This window comes from Phalacrocorax carbo, chromosome 13 (assembly GCF_963921805.1).
Source record: "Phalacrocorax carbo chromosome 13, bPhaCar2.1, whole genome shotgun sequence".
In the NCBI taxonomy this organism is placed as follows: domain Eukaryota; kingdom Metazoa; phylum Chordata; class Aves; order Suliformes; family Phalacrocoracidae; genus Phalacrocorax; species Phalacrocorax carbo.
Genome location: NC_087525.1, coordinates 11,941,976 through 11,961,813, shown reverse-complemented (window position 1 = coordinate 11,961,813; position 19,838 = coordinate 11,941,976). Strand labels below are relative to the sequence as shown.

The 19,838-nt window shown below is 46.9% G+C and overlaps 2 protein-coding genes across 2 annotated transcripts in view; both read left to right on the top strand.

Annotated features, from left to right (window-relative positions):
• Positions 1-206: 206 nt before the first annotated feature.
• SLC18A3 (solute carrier family 18 member A3) lies at positions 207-2,489 on the top strand. Its single transcript, XM_064464999.1, has one exon. The coding sequence runs from the start codon at positions 207-209 to the stop codon at positions 1,800-1,802; it is 1,596 nt and encodes a 531-aa protein (XP_064321069.1). The 3' UTR covers positions 1,803-2,489.
• Positions 2,490-3,663: 1,174 nt separating this feature from the next.
• The window catches only part of CHAT (choline O-acetyltransferase), a 32,777-nt gene continuing 16,602 nt past the window's right edge, over positions 3,664-19,838 (top strand). The window contains exons 1-7 of the mRNA XM_064464845.1: positions 3,664-3,782; positions 6,643-6,789; positions 8,851-9,042; positions 11,230-11,348; positions 12,788-12,841; positions 15,534-15,714; positions 16,716-16,893. Of these exons, the coding sequence (XP_064320915.1) occupies positions 6,727-6,789; positions 8,851-9,042; positions 11,230-11,348; positions 12,788-12,841; positions 15,534-15,714; positions 16,716-16,893 (787 nt within the window). The 5' untranslated portion in view covers positions 3,664-3,782; positions 6,643-6,726. The remainder of the gene's footprint in view (positions 3,783-6,642; positions 6,790-8,850; positions 9,043-11,229; positions 11,349-12,787; positions 12,842-15,533; positions 15,715-16,715; positions 16,894-19,838) is intronic.

Sequence of the window (19,838 nt, the reverse complement as noted above, 5' to 3'; positions counted from 1 at the left end):
CTCGGAGCCGCCTGGCAGCGGCGGCGCGGGCTGGCGGCGGCCGCCGGGAGGTGAGCGGCGGCGGCGGCTGGGGCGGCGGCGGCAGAGGAGGAGGAGGAGGAGAAGAAGAAGGAGGAGGAGGAGGAGGAGGCGGCGGCGGCGGGGCCGCCCTCGCCGTGCCCCATGCGGGCGGCGGGGCGGCGGCGCTGAGGGCGATGCCGGAGGCGATGGCGGAGGCGGGGGGCGCGGGCCGGGCGAGGGCCGCCGTGGCGCGGCTCTCGGAGGCGGTGGGCGAGCGGCGGCGGCGGCTGGACACCGCCATGGGGGAAGCGCGGCGGCAGCGGCGGCTGCTGCTCATGGTGGTGTGCGTGGCCCTGCTGCTGGACAACATGCTCTACATGGTCATCGTCCCCATCATCCCCGACTACATCGCGGCCATGCGCGGCGGAGGCCGCCCCGACGGCCCGTCCGCGCCCGCGGGGGGCAACGACAGCGGCGGCGGCGGCAGCGGCAACCGGAGCCTCCTGCCGGCGCGGTACCCGCCGGCGGCGGGGGGCAACGAGGACGTGCAGATCGGGGTGCTGTTCGCCTCCAAAGCCATACTGCAGCTGCTGGTGAATCCCCTCAGTGGCACCCTCATCGACCGCGTGGGCTACGAGGTGCCACTGCTAGCCGGGTTGGCCATCATGTTCCTCGCCACCCTCACCTTTGCCTTCGCCGAGAACTACGCGACGCTGTTCGCGGCGCGCAGCCTGCAAGGGATGGGCTCGGCCTTTGCCGACACCGCCGGCATCGCCCTCATCGCCGACCGCTACGCCGAGGAGCCGGCGCGGAGCCGTGCCCTGGGCATGGCCTTGGCCTGCATCTCTTTCGGCAGCTTGGCCGCCCCCCCCTTCGGTGGAGTCCTCTACGAGTTTGCAGGCAAGCAGGTGCCCTTCCTCGTGCTGGCCTGCGTCTGCCTCCTCGACGGGCTGCTGCTGCTGGCCCTGGCGCCGCCCTGCGCCACCGGCGCCCGGGCCAACATGCCTGTTGGCACCCCCATCCACCGCCTGATGGTCGACCCCTACATCGCCGTGGTGGCGGGGGCCCTGGCCACCTGCAACATCCCCCTGGCCTTCCTGGAGCCCACCATTGCCAACTGGATGGAGGAGTCCATGGGGGCCAGCGACTGGGAGGTGGGCCTCACCTGGCTGCCCGCCTTCTTCCCCCACGTGCTGGGCGTCTACGTCACCGTCCGGCTGGCCGCCGCATACCCCCACCTCCAGTGGTTTTATGGAGCCCTGGGCATGGCCATCATTGGAGCCAGCTCCTGCCTGGTGCCAGCCTGCAGGAATTTCGGGCAGGTTGTCATTCCCCTCTGCGGCATCTGCTTCGGCATTGCCCTAGTGGACACAGCCCTGCTGCCCACCCTGGCCTTCCTGGTGGACGTGCGCCACGTCTCTGTCTACGGCAGTGTCTACGCCATCGCAGACATCTCCTACTCTGTGGCATATGCCCTGGGGCCCATTGTGGCCGGCCAGATCGTGCACACCATGGGCTTTGCGCAGCTCAACCTGGGGATGGGGCTCGCCAATGTGCTTTACGCCCCCGTCCTCCTCCTCCTCAAAAATGTCTGCCAAATGAAACCCTCTCACTCGGAGAGGAACATCCTGCTTGAAGAAGGACCTAAGGGACTCTACAACACCATCAAAATGGAGGAGCGCAAAGGCACGGGGAAAAGCCTCCGGCCAGCAGGCGAAGCGGAGGAGAATGGCATGGGCTCCTACCGCAGAGACCTGACAGGGGTGTCCGAGGAGGACTCATCAGACTATGAGTACAGTTAGGTTCCCCCACGCCACCCGGCCCCAGGAGCAAGGAGGGACATGTGGGAGAGAGGGGAAGGGGGGGTGAAAGCGTTATTGCATTATGTTTCTGTACTGACGTGCAATATATACAGTTTAACCTTTGTCATGATGTAATGGCTTTCTTCTTCTAGACTTATTTCCAATTGGTATTTCCTTCAACATTCTGGCAAGGTGGAGGAGGTGGGGAGTGGGGGGTTCAATCCTGAAGAAAATTATCTGAATAATCATCAGCATAAATCGGGGGGTGGGAGGTGGGGGAGGGGAATCCTTTAAATAAAAACACAACCACCAAAACAAAAAAAAAAAACACAAAAAAAACCCCAACGGCCTCGTAGCCAGGCTATAATTGTGCAAAGTTTTCTCAAGCTGAAACTGTGTGTGACATACTGTATATCTCTGTAAAAAATAGTAAAAAAATATAAGAAAAGCAAAAAAGTGTGTAAAATTTTGAATGGCATATTCAGGGACTTAGTAAATCTTGTGTACATATACTTAGATTTTCAGTTGGTTTCATATGTTTAAGAAGAGCAACAATTATCACAACATCTTATTCTTCCTTGGGAATAAACTGAAGTATTGTACTTTTATTTTTCTCTCTTGTGCTGCTCTCCGGTAAGTGCAATATGCTGTATTATGTTGAAGTCCAAACTACAAGAATAAACGGAATTGAAGGGGATCTATTGTCTTTGTTTCATTGTTGAGAGCTGCTTGATGGAGTGAGCTGATTGTGCTCAGGGTAACCCCTACGGTAACAATTCCTCATAACACAAACCTCATCGGTTACCAAAATCACCCAGGAGAAAACCCCGGTGCAAAATGTTCTCATTCTTTCTTCAAAACATACGTTAACAGGTCTGAGCAAACACCACCGCACTGCAAACGTGCTCTCGGTCGCCTAAAAACAGCTCCTTGCATTCTCATGCGAATTTAATTCCCACAATCATGAATTTCAGTTCTCAAATATTCCAAACGGCACTACCAGCAGTTAGAGACACAACACTGGAAATCGCCTTTCTCGGTGCTGAACGCTGCCCCAGCTGCAACGCGCCCGCCTCAGCGTAGCCGACAGGGATTAAACAAAACAAAAGATGGGTGAAATGCTTCATTCAAACCTTTGAAAAAAGTGGGAACCTTCCATCCACCCACAACGGAACCAGAGTGCATATTTTGCCCTGTAAATTTATCTTGATTTAAAATAAAATCGTTTATTTGAATTCTTAGCTCATTGGGAAACAAAATAAACGGTTTATAATCTCAAGAGGCGGGGGAAAAATTATCTGGACGGCCACAGCAACTATTCAAGGGTTTCCACCCGTCCCTGGGGAGGTGGGGGCGCGGAGGGGGCGCGGACGGACGGCTGGTCGGTGCGGGAAGCACCGCAGCTCCCGCAGGAGCCGCCGCCGCTCACGGGGGTTCCAAAGCACGGCGACGGGCTGGGCGAGGGAGCGGTGGTCGCGGCCGTGGGAGCTGAGCCCCGCTTCGCTAAACCGCAGCCGGTCTCGGTGCGGTAAAGCGGCGACAGCGGAGCCTCCCCCGCCCCGCTCCCGGGGCCGCCCCGCTCCCGTCACGAAGCTTTCGGGGGCCGCGGGTTCCCGCACCGGCGACAAGCAGCCCCGTGGCGAGGCGGGGTGACCCTCGGGGGGCTCCCCTTGCCGCGGAGCCTCTCGGCGGGCTCCGACGGCGGAAAGGGCGCGGGGGTGGGGGGGGGCGGGGGGAGGGCGCGGCTCCTCCCGGGACACGGGGGCGAGGTGTCGCCGGTGCCGGTGGCGGAAGGGGCAGAAGCGGAGGGGCGGGCCGGGCCGGGGAGGAGCCAGGCGGCGGCGGGGCCAGCCGCGCACCGCACGCCCCCGCCCAGAGGGGACCCGGCGGCGGGAGGAGGCGGCGGTACCTCGGACAGAGCCGCCGCCGCGCCGAGCCCAGCCCGCCCGGCAGCCGCTCCGGAGCCGCCCCGACGAGCAGGTGAGGGACGGGACGGGCTGCGCGGCCCCGCGCCTCCCGCAGCCCCGACGGCGCGGCCGCAAGGACCGGGGCGCGGGGGACGGGGAGCGGCGGGTCCTGCCGGGCCGGCGGGGTCCCCTCGCCCAACCCGGCGGCACCCCGGGGCGGTGCGGGACGGGGAAGGGAAGGAAGGGGCTCCTCTGGGGCTGAGGTGCGGGAAAGGGAAGGGAAGGAAGGGGCTCCTCTGGGGCTGAGGTGCGGGAAGGGGAAGGGAAGGAAGGGGCTCCTCCGGGGCTGAGGTGCGGGAAGGCGTCGGGGCAAGACAGGCAGCTCCTGGCTTCTCTCGTACTGCCAAGGGCGCACCCTTGACACGTGTGTCCCCGCACACATTCCTCTTAACTTTAAGCATAGATGCCTGAGAACTTTAAGCTTATCCTCCTGATAACACCGAGAGTGAGGATGAATAGATGGGGGCTGAATCTAATGCCCCAACAGCATTACATACGGCAAGCTTGCGAGTCTGCAGTGTATGAACTCAAGTATAAGCACGTGGGCTTATTTCGAGTCCTTCTCTGCTATCCGCAAACCGAGAGATCAGTGCCTTTTGTTGTGGGTTTGAGCTGTGGGGAAGGCCACCCCGCTCCCCAGCCTGCCATGACTCGCAGCCACCCTGCTAAGCCGCTCACCCCAGCCCTCCAGCTAAGCCAGCTGTAAATAAAAACAGCTAGGATTAATTTTTTTTTTTTTTTTGCCTAATAACTTTGAAAATGCACCCCACAGCCACTCCAGTGAGCAGCTTTGAAGTCATCTTGTATTTCTGCTGGATTTTCTCTTGTGTCAGTTTCCTTGTCCTTTATTGAGCACATATATAGGATTGGGTGTGATGCTAAGCTGGCAGCGCTCAGACCAGAGACAAAGCTTCAGTTCATCCCCATGACAGAGAAAAGTACCATTCAGGCTACTACCCCCAAACTCTTACTACACTGATTTTACAGATATGTGAGTCTGTTATTAGTAGCACGTCCCACAGATGCAGAGCCGGTATTGACTTGTAGTCAGTATGGCTCCATATTGCAGTTTGATAAAAAACATAAGGAAAGAAAGAACAAAAGTCCTGGTAAGGAGGATACCGGCAGGATTTTTTCCTTTAGGGGAATACAGTTTTAGGGGCTCTAAAGACAAAATGGCCGCTCTGTACGTGAACACTGGTGGGGAGCTGAGGCCAGCCCATAAACAACTGGGCAAGCCTTACGGGAGTTACAGGACATGTTCATTATTTGAGGTTCTTTGAACCTGCGTTGCTAGGAGGAGTGTGCACGTCTAAGTGATGTGACCTGTGTAGCACACGAGAGGGAGCGGAGCAGCACAGCGGGTTAATGTGGCCTTTCCATGAGGGAAATCGTCTCTCACCTGGGTTGAAATCCTGAGCAGATGACACATCAACACGAGTTTGCCCAGCGGCTCGTTGCAGGGCCCCAGGGACATCTCTCAGCCTTACACAACCTACTGCACAGAACGTGGCCCCACTGGCAGCCAGCGCAGGACAGGGAGAGGACAGGATCAACACAAGGTGTCAGTGACCGCAAACACATTGGCAGAGCCATGCTGAAGCCGCAGGGCTGGAATAGCCAAGCTGATTCCTCGAGAGGAATAATGCACAGCCATCCCTGCCCATTGCTAAGCAAAATTCATCTCACTTTCATACACTGTAGCTTTTTATCCAAATTGTTCTTAAAAACTCTTGTAGAACTAATTCAAGTGCCCTGAATGTACAGTCCCAAGGGTTTCAGAAGGAAATGTGATATTCTTTTCTACTTAGCCAACATATGTTTTCTTTCATATTTTGCATCCATGCAGTGTAAAGTAATTATAAAACCCCCAAAAATCTGTGATCTGTCAAGACCTGACTGAACACACAGAATTTACTCTGCTTTAGGTGTAGCACTGTAACTGAAGGACAACTGCTTGGTCTGGGCAGTATTACACTGGAAGAAATATGTGTGACGTATAGCTTATTCTCGCACAGAAGAGGAGAAACAGGCATCTTTAGAAGTGAAAACCAGGATAAGCGCAATACCAGAGAGACACAAGTGGAAGTATTTTCTCTGTCACAGATTACTTCTGTGACTTTTGGCAGGTTTAGCCGTCTCCCTGGGTAGGTATCTGCTATTTGGAAAGACTGCTGTGCAAAGCAGCTCAGATGTATGTATACTCAGAGCATGCAACCCCTCCCAGTCCTCCCACAGCCAGCCTAGAAAGGCTCACGGGGTCCCCCAGCCCGGAGCTGTGCCCCAAAGCACTGGCACCCTGCGAGCTCCTAGCCTGCAGGGGGCAAAGGCACCTCCCCATCACACTCCTTTCCACAGCTTCCACATCTTTAACACGGACAGGACAGCACCTCACTGGGTCCATGGAACTGTGCAATGACAAATGCGTTTAAAGACTGTGGTGCTTTCATATAAAATGGTACAGGGAGGACATACAAGATCCTTAGATAGAAAACTGCAACCTTACTATACCTGTGTTGACTTAAGTACATTAAAAGAAAAGTCACCTCTTTCCTCCAGCTAACGTGTAACGCTACTACAAAGCTGGCAGACCACGGCACAATGCACTGCGAAGTAAATTAGAGGGACAAAATAAACCATGCTGAGAAGGGAGCATTTATGTGCATCAGAGAGTTCTGGATAAAGAAATTTATAGCGAAATGGGACACACAGAATGTCAGAGCAATCTCCACAGGGCTCGGTTCAGCTACTTTTGAACGTCGTACTTCTATTTCTCTTTAGTTTTGCATTCCGAAGCTTCCATGTACTCCCCACGTACATTTTGCTTATAAATAATGGGTACTGACTGGACTTTAAATCTTTTCTATTTCCAGAACTGAGGCACGTGAGGCTCCATAAGCGTCCCCAAGTGGCTTCAATTTCTGTCCTCAAGAAAAGATATCAAAAGAAATGCAGGAATGCCTGTCCTAGAAAAAAACATGCAGAAGAAAGAGAAAGATGCATGCAGTAAGGATGAGACCGTAAGTGATTGTTTCCAGGAAAACAAAAAGAAAAAATATTGAAGATAGATGACTTAACAACTTTTAATGCTGTAAATCGATGTAAACGAACATAGTAATTGTAAACCAAGCTCTGTTCCAGAGCTGATTTCTTTGTTTCAGGGAACACTAGTTATCCTGCAGCAGTTTATGATCAGAAACTTTGATCTAACATTAGTGTTTCTCACATCCAAGTACACTCTTCCTCCCAACATCCTGCAAAGAATCCCAGTAAGTGTAATATTATTACACAACAGCGGATGCATTACTACACAGTCAGAGAAGGCATGTAATTATTTCTTAATAGTACAGAACTATCAAACTATCACCTATGATTCATTTTCAAGCTGTTTTAAGAGACGCTGGATGAGTATGCCTGTAAGTAGTCAACCCAGTGGGTTTAAAACTTTTTTCCTAAGCAGAGTCACAAACTGTACAGTAACCTCACCCAGAAAGATCGGACCAAAGCCAGGTATGAAAAAGAAATATTATTTGGCACATCTGTTTCCACTGACCAAGAAATCAATGACAGAAGAGATGTGCCCTGACTAAACATGGCTTGAAAATGTAGAACTATCGTTCTTTTATTTCTGAGATTCAGGGTGCATTACGGGCTAAATTGGATTTGCATTGCCATTAATACCAGGTAATCCTGTGACACTTTTAATGAGTATCTGAAATCTTCGGTTTCTAGATAGGGAAACATAATGCAGCACTGACTTTTCTGTGGATGTCAAAAGGCAGAGCTGGTATTTGAGCCCAGAGGACACTCCGACACTCTGCCTTCTGGTCAGAGCACTTCCTCCACCCCTCCCTCCCTGCATGCACTAGCAAAGGAGTTCGCAGCCAGCCTTGCCCTCAGCAGCAGGTGGGACTAGGGACTGGTCTCTTCCAACCAAAAGCGTGCTATGGTCCTGTGATACTGTAAAAATGAATGTCTATTACATCAAGACCTGCTTTACCTGCTTTAGGAGACAGGTAAAAAAACAAATTAGAGAAATAAACCCTCCAAAAGTTTGTGGTCTACACTAATCACTAGTGGACAAGCACAGCTGGGTTAGATGACCATTTCTCAACTGGGAGGCACATCCCCCTCCCTGAGGAACCATGCTTAGAGCATCACAGCCTCTTGCAATTTCCCAGTCTTTCATGGATTACCACCTTGCGTGATCTTCTCACTGCCCCCACAACTACTCTGGATTTTGAATGGCTAATTGCAGGTCACTTGGTTAATTCTACATGAAAAAACAGAGGAAGCTTAATTGCATGGATAGCATGAGATTTTCTTCCCAGGTACTATTGGTTTCCTGCTCCAAACAGGGTAAGGATAAAGCAAGTATAAAAAGAAATGTTTTACGAAGCCTTCTAGGAGGGTTCCAGACTGGCTGACAGCAGAGGTTTGGCAGGGTAAAGCCCAGGTTTACTGAGTATTGAATGTAGTCAGTGCTAATAAACAGGTAGATCTGCACGTTTTTTGTTTCTGCAACTGTATAACCAGTCATATTGCCCAATCAGACAAGCATTAACCCATGGTTTTACTGATCACAAACTAACTGCGCTTCTTTACTAATGAAATACCTTCTCTTAATGCATTATATTATTATGCCTTAATGTATTAGAAGACTTCCTAGCGCCTAGCTCAGACTATATGCTCGCATCATGACTAGTTGCCTGTTTGTGCTAGGATTTCGAGAATTTTTACCAAGGAATATTCTCCTGTTTTCCACTGGTTTCCTGGCCTATCCATTGGAAATCCTCATAGGCCAAAGGCCTACAAATAGAACTACTACAGAGGCACCACTCTGTCAGCATGGCACACAACTGCATACTGTGTCCTAAAATCCAGGTGCTTTAAGACCTAATGAAACTCCACTGAAGTCACACAATTACATTTGAAGTAAGCAGGTGTCTCAATGGCTAAAAGAGAATAAATGGATTTAAAAAGCAACAGAAGAAAAAAAAGACAAAAAAAGAAGAGAACAGTTTGGGAACAAATAGAATTACTTGCTAATCTCTTTTTTTTTTTTTTTTAATAATGATTAGGCAGTGCCAAAACTTCCTGTCCCACCACTGCAACAGACCTTACGCATGTACCTACAGTGCATGAAGCACTTGGTGCCAGAGGAGCAATTTAGAAAGACTAAGGTCATCGTGGAGCAGTTTGGAATTGCAGGAGGCCTGGGGGAATCCTTGCAGCAAATCCTTGAGGAAAGAAGGGAAAAGACAACAAACTGGGTAAGTAAATGCAGATGAGAAAAATAATTGCTGTGTTGGATGATGCTCATTTACAAACTTTTTGTGATGTTCTATGTGTGATCACTGCTTTCTTTTAGTGGGTCAAAGAAAACGGGTCATATCAGATTCTACCAAAGGGAATGAATATTGCAGACATATTAGGCTAGGATTTTCAAACGGTGTAAAAATCCATACCATTATTATGTTTACAGATCAACAGTTTATTGGCATAAATGAGGCAATTCATGAACCTCAGGTCCATGCACGCAGGCATCAGCTCTACCGGTAGGAAGCACTGTATTACATCCTTTCTGGATGTAATTTTGTCCTTTCCCTTTAATAAGAGAATTTAAAGTTTTTATTAAAATGAAAAATGCTTTCTGATAGGGCTATAAAAGGTGCCTTGCATACCCATCTAGCCAAAGCTCTGATCCAGTCAAAATATTCTAGAATGGAATACTTTAGGATAGGAATTACTCTTTTAAATTAAACTAGTATTTGCCATTCATTGTCACACCGTACCAATGTAGTTACCCTGATATATTTGCTTTGCCAAATATACATACACATGTATAGAGATATATATATCACATAGACTATGCTGAGACCTCAGCCTTTAAAAAAGCACAGCTTTCTGCTTCCCAAGACAGAAATATTGAATAAACCATAGATAAAATATATCTTATCATTCCACAGTTCATCCTGCCTGCGTTAACCATGTTAGAATATGGCAGCTGAAAACTAGAAACACTGATCTCCTTTAAGTCTTTCCATCCCAGCAAGGAAGAGAGACACTGAATGGTTTCGTGGACTCAGTGAAATCCTGCAGGCTTGCTACCGATGTCAGTGAAGTGTGGTTCTCCCTTAACTTTTCAGTTGTGTGACCCACAAGAAAACCCCATCAAATTGCTGCTATAGTCAGAAAAAAAGGCTACAGTACTGGCAGTGCTTTTATTTTAAAAGCAGTGCTTAATTTTTGAACCACTTGTTGCCACAGTCTGAGGGCTCCACTAAATGCCGCCCAATCTCGTTTTGTTATTCGGATCATAGAACTTCATGGTTTTGGTGGCTAAATTAACCATCGCTTAAGTAGTGTTCCTGATAACAGAGTGTTCCAGGAGACAACTGTTCATTTAACCACTTACAGCCTGAAAATTACAGAGGAAGGATGTGTAAGTGTTTTCTGAAACATCTCAACTTTAAATACTGGTTATTAAAATTAAATACCCGATTCTTAAGATAAATTAGAAATTTATTTGGAATTGAACTTGCCAGGAGTACAGCTCTTGCCTGCTCTCCTGAAGACTCCAGAGACTGTGGGGGAAGCATCTGTTCTAACAGCAATGAAATATCTCAGAGGAGAACTTTTTCAAGCGATGCATGCATTTGTAATTATTTTTGCATAATTTCATTGTTATTCATAGTTACTTTGTGCAAAGCATGCCCGCAAAACTCAGAAAGACCATTTGATCTTTTTATGAAAGCCTCCATTTTCCAAATAATGATTCTTCAAGCTCTGCTCAGACATAAAGGAATGCGGTTACCACACTTCTGCGTTTCCAATAAAAATGGTTAGAAATTTAATATGTGCGTCTGTCTGGGTCAAGCATCAGTAACCTGCATTTGTGTCAGTGGACACAGAGGGAATTCTCCACGTGGCCTTATCCACATGCCAGTATCTGCAGGACCGAACCATTAGGCTCAGGAAATTCTTTTCCCGCTCTGTCTTGCTGCAGGACAGTACCTGCCGGCTAACAATAGAGCATCTTGGCATCACCGACAAATATTTGAAGCCCCCTGAGGAAAGCCATCGCTAGTAAAATTCTGTCCATCTCTTAAATATATCCCAATCGCTATTCAAGAGTCAGCAGTTACCATGTTGTACTCAGACATTTTTTTACTGTAAAAAGAAACAAACAACAAAATACCCAAACCGCCACAATATGGAGCTTGTTTACTTTTTAATGGAACACGCTGCAAATTGCCATTGATTGAAAAATAGGATTACGGAATTGCGGCTGATTTCAGCTGAGCTGAGGTCACAGAGCTCAGGCTGAAAGTGCTCAGGAGCTCCATTAATCAGAGCCCATGCCTGACACCAGGAGCACCAGGCACTCTCCCCTCACCCCCAGGCTGCCTTTCCGCATGTTGTTCATAGCTCTAAGATTTCATGTCCCCTTCCCATAGGTGTTTAACTACTGGCTGGATGACATGTACCTCAACAACCGGCTAGCTCTTCCAGTCAACTCCAGCCCAGCTATTATCTTTGCTCGTCAGTATTTCAAGGATGTAAATGACCAGCTGAGGTAATGTACTATGACTTTGCAGCTTTTGCTAAATGAAAGGATATTTTAAATGTACTGCTTTTGCAAAAAGACAATCAACTTTCATTAAAAAATGAAGGCTGTAACCATTAAATGTTTTCCTACTGGGTCTGTTGACGGAGGGCAGTGTTTCTGGGGTTACTCATACTGATATTTAGAAATGAAAGTGTCTTTACTATCACATTTATTGCGTGGAAAAAAATGTCATGGGATTTATAATTTTGTAAAGGAATATTTGCTAAGTTTTTCATTGTATAATTCAAGTAAAACACTTTGAAATGGAAAAAAATACTCATTTCAGACACATTGTTTAAAGGAAAATGATCTTTAACATGCCATCACTAAGACTTGTAGCCACCCTGCAAACCGAAAAGGCCACACTGGCATTAAATTGTCCCTCTCAGGTGCCGAAAAGGGCACCAGAAACACAGGGGATCTAAAACTAAAAACTGAAATATCATTCCTCCCCAAGAACACTGCTTCCTTCAGGCCCATCCTGCCCAGCCCTGAACTGCCATTTTCCCTTTGAGCTGTCGTGGGCAACTACAATCGTTTAAAAAGCAAAAAGGCTAGCAAGTAGGTAAGCACAGAATATACCTCTCCAGACACCCTTAAAACAGGATTCCATTCTTCAGCCTTTGCCAAAACATTTTCTCCTTTTAAAGCAGTAAACCAGATTAAATCTACCTTCATATAGTGCAATTTTCCTCTTTGCTTTTAGCACTCTCTAGCTGCTCATTACTGAAAGGATTAACTGCATGCGAATTTATGCTATTATTAAACAGCCAGAACATTGAAGCCGATATGTGTTATTTTAACATTTTGCACAGACAGCCCATGTATCTTTTCACTGTACTTGAAACATAACTATAAATGCTTCCATTCATTACTGACTAAATTTATTGTGCACACAGCTTTTGAAAAACCTCCACTTTGCATTTTCTAATTCACGTGCTTTAACAAGGAAATATTTTTCTCTGAGCCTCCCATTCAGACTCAGCGCAAGTGGGCAGTGTCAGGAAATAATACACCTGTCCACAGCTCTGCAGAAAGACTATCTGCTTAGGACGAGAGGTACTCTAATAAACTAGACAGCTTATGAGTATTGATATCGAAACCCACGTTAAGGATTCTATTAAGTATTCAGCCTCTGCTCCCGTTCTCTAAATAAATGCTTCCAGGCTTCCTCCTGTGGTAGTCTGCTTAAGCATTTGAAGGGACCGTCTCTAGGATTTCATATTTCTCTTGACATGAATTAATTTAGGTTTTGGGTGGGGGCAGGGGGCTCTTCTTGCCAGGCCAGAAGACTTTCTCTCCTTATGCTGTGCCATCAATCATTCAGGCTCTCCTCTGTCTCTCAGAAATCGCCCAGCGTTGCCAAATGACAAAAGACTGATGTCACTTCTATCTGCTACTTGCAGGTTTGCCGCCAATCTCATTTCAGGAGTGCAGGACTATAAAGCTCTACTGGACACGTAAGTAGCTTGGAAGGAGAGCTGCTGCTTGAGTATCCGCAAGGCTTCTGATTCAGGGGTGCTCTAACATGCCCAAAGTCAGGCTGCTTTGCACCTCTCCACCATTTGGAAGGGCTGGGGCTCCAGCACGCTTCAGGGGCAAGCGCTTCAGCAATATTTTTATGCGCTTTCTGCTTTATTACTGCTATCTAACAGGTAGGAGAAGGACCCTTTTTGATGCCTGGTAGTCATCACTCTAACATGCGCAGTGCAGCCCAAAGGACACATGCAATTAGCCTATCAGAGCTATTGAGAAAACACCAGTAAGTCTGTCCTCCCCAGCCCCAAAGAGCAGCAGCAGTTACACAGCCTGCACACCTTCCCTGGCACCGGACACCTGACAGGGTGCTGCAGCCCCTCCACGTTCTGCACCCTCCATTTAGAACATCAGCCCCCGCCTTTTCTCCCCCTCAAAAAGAAAAATGCATTCCAGCAAGGGAAGGAAGCCTTACCGCAGACAGGCCGGTTCAGTGGCTAGTAAAAATAAGAAGTTACTTATGCCATTGTTACTTTCTGTATATAAACACAGGGGAAATCCATGATTCTGTGTCATGTATGAGGTAGCTCATAACAGCATTTTACATAGCACTTCTTAACCTCACCTAGTACATTCCAAGTTTAATGCTTAAATCACTGCTCTCCCAAGAATAGGAACAGTGGAGAGCCAAGCACAGCAGACACCGCATCACAGCAGGGAAGGGGTCATTTTCCTGTCTGGAAATCCAAGAGGTCTGTGCGATAGGCTTTAACCAATGCTTAGCTGGATGAGGAAGGCAAAGTCCAGATTCAGTCAACAAAGTCCCTATCATCTATGAATTAGATTAAAAAATGAGGAGGCGGTTGCTTGATTTTTCACTTCAAACGTCTGACAGCTACTCAGAAAGTATAGAAGAGGTACTTATTTAAAAGCACGTGCTTTTGTCCAAGATATGCCATGCAACTGCACCGGTGTGCTGCGAAGTACTACTGCATACTAATGTAGTTCATTGCATCTTTATATGACAGCATCTGAGACGAGACAAACCAACCACATTGCTCAAGCAAGGGATAATTTAAATTCTTATTATTTCAACCTGGCTACTTTAGATCCAAAGACTCCTGTGATCAAATTTACTTGCTTTAAAACAATAATAATTTAAATCCTTACCACTGTGTCCTCATATTGTTATTACTGTTTGCATATTGCCCCTCCTGTATCGTCACGAGGACACCATGACTGTAACGTTCTCAGTTCCTTGTTGCTATTAAGGACTTCTACCAGCAAGTGTACTGCCAGCTTCTCTTGGATCATCCCACGTGCCGACGCACAATATTCCAGCCCAGAGCCAGGCATTTAAACTGTGCAGATACTCCATGCAGTTGCCAGGACTAAATATTTCAAACAAAGCCTAACTTGCATAAAAGAGTTACAAGATCTTACATGGACATCTCCTAAACCAGTACAAGATTTTCTGGTGCCATCAGAGTCAGTAACCCCTTTCTTAAATGCTGTAGTTACAGATTGTCTTATCTAAATTTACCATGCTATGCTACTATTTTCAATCATCATAGATGTTCTTTAACACTCTGTTAAATATAAGAGGATTTTTGCATTATGCAAAATGTGGGAGAAGGAGAACACTAATAACCATGTTTTGCTGATAAGGAACAAAAAAAATTAAGCATCTGTACAAGGAAATAAGTGATATAAAGAGTTTGAGAGCCAGGAACTAAAGTGAATATCCCTGGTTTAGAATGGCAACAGTTCTAAAAAGACAGGTAAAGATAAGCTAGCATAAAACATTACGCCATATCACCTGCACAACAGCAACTGTCCTTGCGTGCTTCTTCACCCCTGCCCCTCTCTGGCAGGCTGGAAGCTTAGTCCTTTTTTTTCTGAGGAAGAACCTCCGCACCACGCGACCTTCCTCCCCCTGTGGTCTCCGCAGCCTCTCCCGAGTGACAACACCATTATTTCCTGCTGCAGCATCAGTGGGATGTTTTACAATCCATAATCATAATTGTGATAACTTCTTTTTTTCCCCAGATACTAAAGAAGCCTTTTAGGAGGTGTTGTTTTCACATGCATTCCAATAAAAATGGAATAGGTTTTCAGCACTTACTCCCCAATAGGTCTAAGTAAAGAGCACCACATAAGGGAGGCTCTGTGGAAACCAGAAACGTCCCCTGCGTTGCCCCAGTCGTTCCTGTTCATCAGGCAAGACCCTCTCACACGCCCTCTAACAACTCTGCGCAGTACAGGGCCGCTGTGATTTGCAGTGAATTTCATCAGCACATTTTTCAAGGTGCTAGGTCTTTTCCAGCTCTTCTACTGAATTCCAGCCTGGCAAGTGCCTGGGGTCCCATCTAGGCAGGCTTCCCACGCACATTGCAAAGCTGCTTGTGACCTGCTATTCTTTCCATTTCCACTAGATGATAATGCTATTGCTTAATGAGTATGCATGGAGCTGCCAGGAATGATGTATTTAACTTTGGTATGGGAATTAATCTATTTCCCTTATACTGTAATCTCATTTTATTATTCAATTTGTGTTATACCTGATCTAATTGTAACAGAACAAAGGACAGATTAGATTTCTTTTCCTTTCTGTCTCTCTCTCCCCTCTCTCCCCTCTTTTCCTCTGGCTTTGTTTTTCTCCTTCTCTCTCTCCAGCCATGCTTTACCTGTTGATTTTGCTCGTGGACAGCTGTCTGGTCATCCTCTCTGTATGAAGCAATACTATGGACTCTTTTCTTCCTATCGTCTTCCAGGACATACCAAAGATACCCTCGTGGCCCAGAAAAGCAGTGTAATGCCAGAACCAGAGCACATCATTGTTGCTTGTAACAATCAGGTAAATGAGTGTTCTTTTTTTTATACCTTTCTACATTTCTTAGTTTGCTTAAATTCACTCAAGAAGAGCCTAACGTAATCACTGTTCAGAGACACAATTAGCGTGCTGCATATGAGCTCCCTTCTTACCAAGCATTCGCTGTCAATATTTCCAAAAGATGCTTCTGCAGCATTTTTGTCCTTAGCCCACATTATGTTCCAAGCACAGTGATGCAGAAAGGAGGAATGTGGCAGAATTCATTTGCTCTCTCATTCAAACAAAAACATTTATTAAACAGAGATGAAACCACGGAAGAGAAAAAAAAAATCTTATTACACTGCATTTGCTGGAAATGCTCTTCTCTTGACAGTCAAGAATTGGTGCACCACGCAGGGCATACATACCACCATCCCACGCAGGGGGGGCCTCAGCTATGCCTGAAGAAGTCAGCACAGGTGCAGGCAGAAATACTGAAGCATTAGAGTGTATCTGCCCCAGCCAATAAATGCCGACAAGCAGCAGAGTGCATTGGCTGGGCAGAGTACCTTGTAGCCCAGCCTGACTATTTGTCCTGCTGGAGCTGTGCCTGCAGGTCCCCGTGGAATGAAGGGGTAGATCCCAGCGGTCCCTTCCCAGGAAGCCCTGTTCGTCACCTCAGTGGGAAGTTCTTTATATTCTCCTGGTTATTTTTAAATAAATAATACCGTGGAAATTATTTACATACTTTCTGATGTTATCTCTTCAGGTATTTTTTTAAGCTTATTCAAATAACGTATGTTTTATCTGAGCGCAACACACAGCCAAAGTCCCCTATAGCAACTGGCGTTACAGTGGTGTAAAAACACAGGCGGGGTGAGCCCTGGGCCAGTGCCCAGTGTGTTTGCGCTCCGCTGCCTGCAGGCCTGGCTCTCCAGGCAGGACTTCAGCACCTCAAGACCCACCCAGGCGAAAGCAAAACGTTGGACCAGTAAGGGTCCAACCCATCTGTGACTGCTCTCCTGACTCCTGTCATTTTTTTGCAGTTTTTTGTTTTGGATGTTGTCATTAATTTCCGTCGTCTCAGTGAGGGAGATCTTTTCACTCAGTTACGAAAGATAGCCAAAATGGCAGAGAATGAAGAGGAAATGCTGCCTCCAATTGGCCTGCTGACAACAGACGGAAGGACAGAATGGGCAGAGGCCAGGACGATCCTTATGAAAGGTTAGCAGCAGCAATCCCAGCTTTTTCTTCTTCATCATCTTCCTTCTCTTCCTCCTCCTCATCATTGCCTTTCTTTGCTGGGCGTGAACATTACAGCAGATAAAGGACTGAACGTGCAACCTCACTGCTGAATTTTTCTAGCAGGAGGAAACTCAATACGTGTAAGTGTTCAGATGCGTGTTACCAGGGAAGCGGCAGATGTGGTTTGGCCCTTTGGCTGTATATATTGAAGTGTTACACCACGTAAATAGCTCTCACTCCATTCTGTTTTTCATCACATAAATTGCATTACATCAAATTTTGTGATTTGTCTCTTTCTTCACATCCATTTTGTACCAACAGGAATGATATATCCTCTTAGCTTTTGGCAACTATTAGACATTTTTCATCTCATCTAACAGAGGTATCTATAAGTTAAACACCTATTGAATCTAGCTGTGTACTGTCTCTAGTCAATGGAGAAAAATAGAAAGTACCAGGGCCGATTCATCCAACCCTTCAGTAAGTATCTAGGAAAGGTGGCACCAGTTGTTGTCTGGGGATAGTTCTCCCTCTCTTCCAACAGGCAGCATTTCGCTGCCTTGGATTCTGGACTCAAACACCTGACTTTGAAACAGCTGGAAAAAAAAGGGTGGGATTAGTCACCTCTACCACTTAACACCTTATATATTTTACCTTGAAGCTAAGTCATGTAAATGCCCTCTTCTTGCCATTTTAGATCACTTAGGTATTCACTTTTCCCTCCCGTAAAACACGTTAACCCATCTCTTTATCTCCAGTTCAGCAATGCTACAGGAAAATATTGCTGTTTTACCAATGCCCTGGAATATACAAGAGTTGGCAACAGTCTCAAAATATGTTTACCATCCCAAGGAAGATCCTTCCCTTTTCTTATTCAAGTTTATCTGTGCTTATAACAACTTCATATAGATAAACGCACACACAGAGTGCTGGCCATTATTACACGGTACCAGTCTCATCTTCAAGCTTTCCCCTCCCCTTCCTGTCTTTTCTTTTTAAAGCAGGAGAAAAAAAAAATCCTTACTTTAATGAAAACAGATAAACACCTAATCCTTTATTTTCAAGACACTTAAGTAAAACAGTGAGTAATTTGAAACCTGCAGCAAAATCATCTTTTTAAACCTACATCATCCTAAAGGAAAAAGGCAGATCAAGAAAAACTAGCAGAACCATCTCTACAGTGTTTTTGCATTGCCTGACACTTGCCAAAACCCAGATTCTGTGCTAGCGAATATCACAGCACCCCGATATGACTGTTCTAATCTAAGCAGGAATCTCATCCTTGACCACTCTTATTAGCACAGCTCCTCTACAAAGCATAACACATTGCTGTTACACACGGACACATGACTATTAACGGCCCTTTTTTCTTTCTTATCTGTGGTGAAATGTTCATGCAACAACTGACGGAGGAAGAGAACAGCCTCTAGTGAAGCCCTGTGAGGTGGAAGGGGTCACTCCACAACTGTTTTGTACTGGGCAGGGAAATAGGATGCTTCAGGACTGAGAAGACCTATGCCATGCTTTGCAGAGGTTATGAAAGAGATATACATGGGCCTGCGTAGACCTACAAGTAGAGGACAGGTCTTCTGGGTGAGAAAATTTCAAAGATATTGTAACAGACCCAGCCGTTGCTGATTTATAAACACATTCAGCATTTTAACTGCATTCAGGCTGCAGAACTAACTCACTTTCCTAAGAAGAGAAAGTGAATTCTTACTGCTGTAGGGGCTGCTGTCCCACGCACACTATACGCCCCACTCACACTATACCTGAATTTGATTCAGAACTGTCCTCTCACGTGTTCCTTTTTAAAACAAAAACCCAAACCCCCAACTAACCAAAAGCTCACTGGCCAATTCAATGCAGTTGTGTGCATTAGAAAGGAAGAAGGATGAGAAATGTCTTGCAGGGCTTTAGGCTTGTTCTTACACTTCTCCTCTCTTTCAGCTCTTTCTGGAAATATTTATTTTCCATCCCAAGTCATGGTTCATGAGCTCTTGTGCGGTTCATTGCCTGCATTACATGGTAATTTTTTCAGTGTTTGATCAGCTGCCTGGACATGTCTGCTTCTTTCTGTAAAGGCATCTTTCCCCTACTATTCTGTTTCTAGCAGAACTTAGTTTTACTCACTCTAATACCTAGATGCAAGGTACCCTGAAGCCATATGTCAGAATAAGGGCTTCATATCTGTCAAAGATGTGTGGGCAGCAACCCCAATGAGATATATATAAACCCATCAGACAACTTAAAGCAGAATGCTGAGCAAGCTGTGAGCAATTTGTAAATCACTATCCAAGCAGCTTTTCCTTGAAGGTGCCTTTCCGCAAATACCAGCGGCTGATGTATACAGGGCAACCTCCATTCACAAGGATCTTCTCAGCCCTTGCATTGATGTACCCAGACCCTCAATGGAATAAATACCACAATTAGGGTGAGCCCTGCAACCATCAGATACTAGGAAAGCTTTACAGCCAAGAGGACAGGGACAAGTGTTCTCCCTTATAAAGCTTCTGAATGCTTTCAAAGGCAAATCGTAGGAACATTGGTGTTTCACATGTTGTATGGGTGCACAGCTCACTGGCGAAAGCTCAACCTATCTGCGTGCCCCACCAATTACAATCTCTTGGCTCAAGTCTTGGTGGGAGCCGGCAGGAACGCCAGGTGCCTTCTCTAGGATTCTGCTCCTGTAGGCAAGGGGAGACAACACACCGTGCTCCACCAGGTCCCCATGCAGCCTGCAAGGAGTCAGGCTGGCCACCCCTGCCCATGGCTGCCAACACGCCCTCGCACGGGCCGCCAGACAGCCACAGGCAGTACCTCACCATAACCTGCAAGAGGCCACAGCTCCCCCCTTCCTTCTCAGCTGCTGCTATCACTTGCCTCTCCTTCTCATGACACCTTTTTCATTTCTTGCATATTTA